A 3,256-nucleotide genomic window follows, 5' to 3' on the forward strand; every position below is an offset into this window, starting at 1 on the left:
AGCAAATTTTATGTGTAAGCCTATTTTTGGCAAATTGTAGTGCTGGATAAATAGAATTTTGAGGGTCATCTTAAAAACCAGTTGTTTCACAACAAGTAGAAAATGTCAACCAATGACAGCTTCCAGGAAACAGAACCACTCTATTTTATCAGGAAATAGTGGTCAAAAAATTGTACAGAAGCTAGCCACCTACCTTCAATAAATAGTCCTAACACTGTATCCTGACAATGCATTCCTGAAAATCCAGAATTGATAACTGATATTTGTGACAGTTTTTCTGTCTTAGGATAGGAAATAAGATTCACTTTCAGTAGCTTTCAAAATTCTTTGATCCCCCAACCCGCAGCAAGAAACACATTTTACATCAGCAGTCCCAACCTTTTGGCACCAGCGACCGGTCTTGTGGAAGACAATTTTTCCACAACAAATTGGAGATGGTTTCAGGATGAAACTGTCCCAACTCAGATTGTCAGGCATTAGTTAGATTCTCATAAGAAGTATGCAACCTAGATCCCTCACATGTGCAGTTCACAATAGAGTTTGTGCCCCTATGAGAATCTAATGCCACCCCTGATCAGGCCGAATGCTGCTCAACTGCCACTCATCTCCTGCTGTGCAGCCCAGTTCCTAACGGGCTTCAGACTGGTACCAGTCTGCTGCCCAGGGGTTGGGGACTTGTTTTACATCACAACTCATAATACACACACACACACATATATATGAACACACAGATAACCACAAATATATACATATATATATATATACACGCATAACCAAGATAAAAGATTTGCAGAATAATAGCAAATATGGCATACTGACTTTTTAAAAAAGTATTCTGTTCTACTGCATTGAAGGAAATAAAAAGCTAGTAGTAATCCACTGAATTCATCACTATCCACCACTTGGTCCCATTCTGAAAGTTTAAAAAATGCTGCTCTTCTAAAACAGTAGCTTAGAAATCAAACAAAATTATGACCAATAGGTATTTAGCAATATCGTTTCCCAGAAGTTGAATGAGGACACTGTGTCCAATGCATTCGAGCCCAAAGCATAACAGCAATTGCTCAGAGCACATCAGGCCTCAGTTGGAAGCCTGATGGAGTTAGCAGGCGTGCCTCAGTTTGGCCCTTGAAAAGACAAACCAAACTGTCAATAAAAACATGGAACTTTACCCCTCCTTCTTTTTTTGTCATTTACTGTTCAAGTTCTGATCATAGAGACCAGATCAATATTGCAGCTCCCCCCGCCCCTCCCACCACTTTGTCCTCAGCTGTACAGGTATTGTGCTTCTCCTAAATATGTGTTGCAATACAAACCACAAAAAAGTCCAAAGGACATGAGATTTACTTAGAGTGCAACTTGTCACCCATAACTACGAACCCTGAGGGCCTCCTTAGCACCTCTAACTGGGCAGAGGAAACGACCAGAGATTCATCTGGAATGAAAAAGTGGTTTAAGACCTTTCGATTGTTATCAGTTGAAACCTGATCTAAAGAAACTTCCTGGGACTCCTCTCTAACCTACCACTACCAAGATTGTTGTGACAAGAAGAGTTGATTGATTTTACTGGGGAATGTATGTGGAAGGAAGATAGTTTTTTCAGCCCTAATTGTGTGTCAAATTCCAAACCTGCCCTTGGGGAGTTCACAATCTCTTTGGGCAGATGATACTACAAATAGTCTGGAATGATTTTGAGTGCATGACAGCACGGGTTTTTAAAAGTCCATCACCATATTGTTTTAGAAAATAGTACCTGCAAAAAGAGGGCAGAGTAGGGAGGGACGCTACGGGGCATGCGGTGCGCTTTCCTGCGGCTCAAAGGCTAAGCCTTGTGTGATAGTGGCATTTAAGGGGGTGAGAGGAGGTTGGCCACCAAAGCAAGAATGGCTATTTTTTTTTTTTTTTTTTTTTGGAGACGGAGTCTAGCTCTGTCGCCCAGGCTGGAGTGCAGTGGCGCGATCGCGATCTCGGCTCACTGCAAGCTCCGCCTCCCGGGTTTACGCCATTTTCCTGCCTCAGCCTCCCGAGTAGCTGGGACTACAGGCGCCCGCCATCTCGCCCGGCTAGTTTTTTGTATTTTTTTTAGTAGAGACGGGGTTTCACCGTGTAGCTCAGGATGGTCTCGATCTCCTGACCTCGTGATCCACCCGTCTCGGCCTCCCAAAGTGCTGGGATTACAGGCTTGAGCCACCGCGCCCGGCCAAGAATGGCTATTATTTAAGACTGGCCTGAGCGGAGTAGAAGGTTTGGGGTAGGGAACACAGGAGTGTGATGGGGGAAATTGGGCCCTCGCTTGTCAATCATAAACACTGGTGCAGGCGAGGGCACTCGAAGCCTCATGTGCGGCGGAAATAGGCAGTTGTACAGATTTCCTCAGTAAAACATTGAAAGCAAAAATTGTGATCACACCCAGCCCTTTCCTTTGTGCCCTGCCCAGTTTCTCCCACGTCCCCATAAGGAAGAGAGCAGTAGGTCAAACTTGTTTATTCATTCATTCCACGAACATTTCTCTCTCCTAAGGGGTCTTTGTTTCCAGCAAGGGAGTGAGTCTTGCCTTTCCCGCAGCACCAGGTTCTCCACAGTGAAGGGGCCCCCTAGTTGCCTGGGTCAGCAAGACCACATCACCACTGAAGGGAAAGGACCAGGCTCTGCAGAAAGCGCCTCAGACCCGCATTCAGACAAGGCAGTGCCTTTGCAGGGGGCGGCGGTGGTGGGATAAGAGAAGCAACGTGTCAGCGAATGGAAAACTGGGGACTCCCAAGCAGCCTTAGGAGCGCCGGGCTCCCCACTGGGGCCTCCTTCTAAGGGGTCTGGCTTGCTGGCCAAGAGGTAGCCTTTCCGCTAGTCCGGTTTTCCATGGCCGTACAAAAAGGACATCCCGAAAAGGAGCTGCTCGCCGACTTCGGGCTAGTTTTGAAGAGTGAAAGCAGGTCTAGGTGGAAAAGAAAGAACAACAAACCATCAGGACAACGTTGCTGCCTTGGCCCAAGTTTGTGAGACAAAACCTCACTGTAAATCACAAAAAATAACAATCAAGGAAGTGTTTGGCTGGGAGGGTGGTGTCTCCGAAAAGCCTTGATATGTGCCCCCAAAGCAAGGACTGCTGGTGACTCGGACAGGAGAAAATTTTAAGGAGATGGCTCCTCAAAGACAACCGCATGTGTTGAGCACCAACCCAGGCTGAAAAGGATAGGCAGGGGCAGCATCTGGGGGTCTTTCCAGACTATCTAGGAAGCTGGAGACAGTGGGCTTTGGC

The 3,256-nt window shown here is 46.3% G+C and overlaps 1 protein-coding gene across 1 annotated transcript in view; it reads right to left on the reverse strand.

Annotated features, from left to right (window-relative positions):
- Positions 1–2,469: 2,469 nt before the first annotated feature.
- The window catches only part of LOC105507582, a 2,529-nt gene continuing 1,742 nt past the window's right edge, over positions 2,470–3,256 (reverse strand). Inside the window, exon 3 of the mRNA XM_011936110.1 lies at positions 2,470–2,932. Within this exon, the coding sequence (XP_011791500.1) occupies positions 2,768–2,932 (165 nt within the window). The 3' untranslated portion in view covers positions 2,470–2,767. The remainder of the gene's footprint in view (positions 2,933–3,256) is intronic.

This window comes from Colobus angolensis, unplaced genomic scaffold (genome assembly GCF_000951035.1).
Source record: "Colobus angolensis palliatus isolate OR3802 unplaced genomic scaffold, Cang.pa_1.0 Scaffold150, whole genome shotgun sequence".
Taxonomy (NCBI): domain Eukaryota; kingdom Metazoa; phylum Chordata; class Mammalia; order Primates; family Cercopithecidae; genus Colobus; species Colobus angolensis.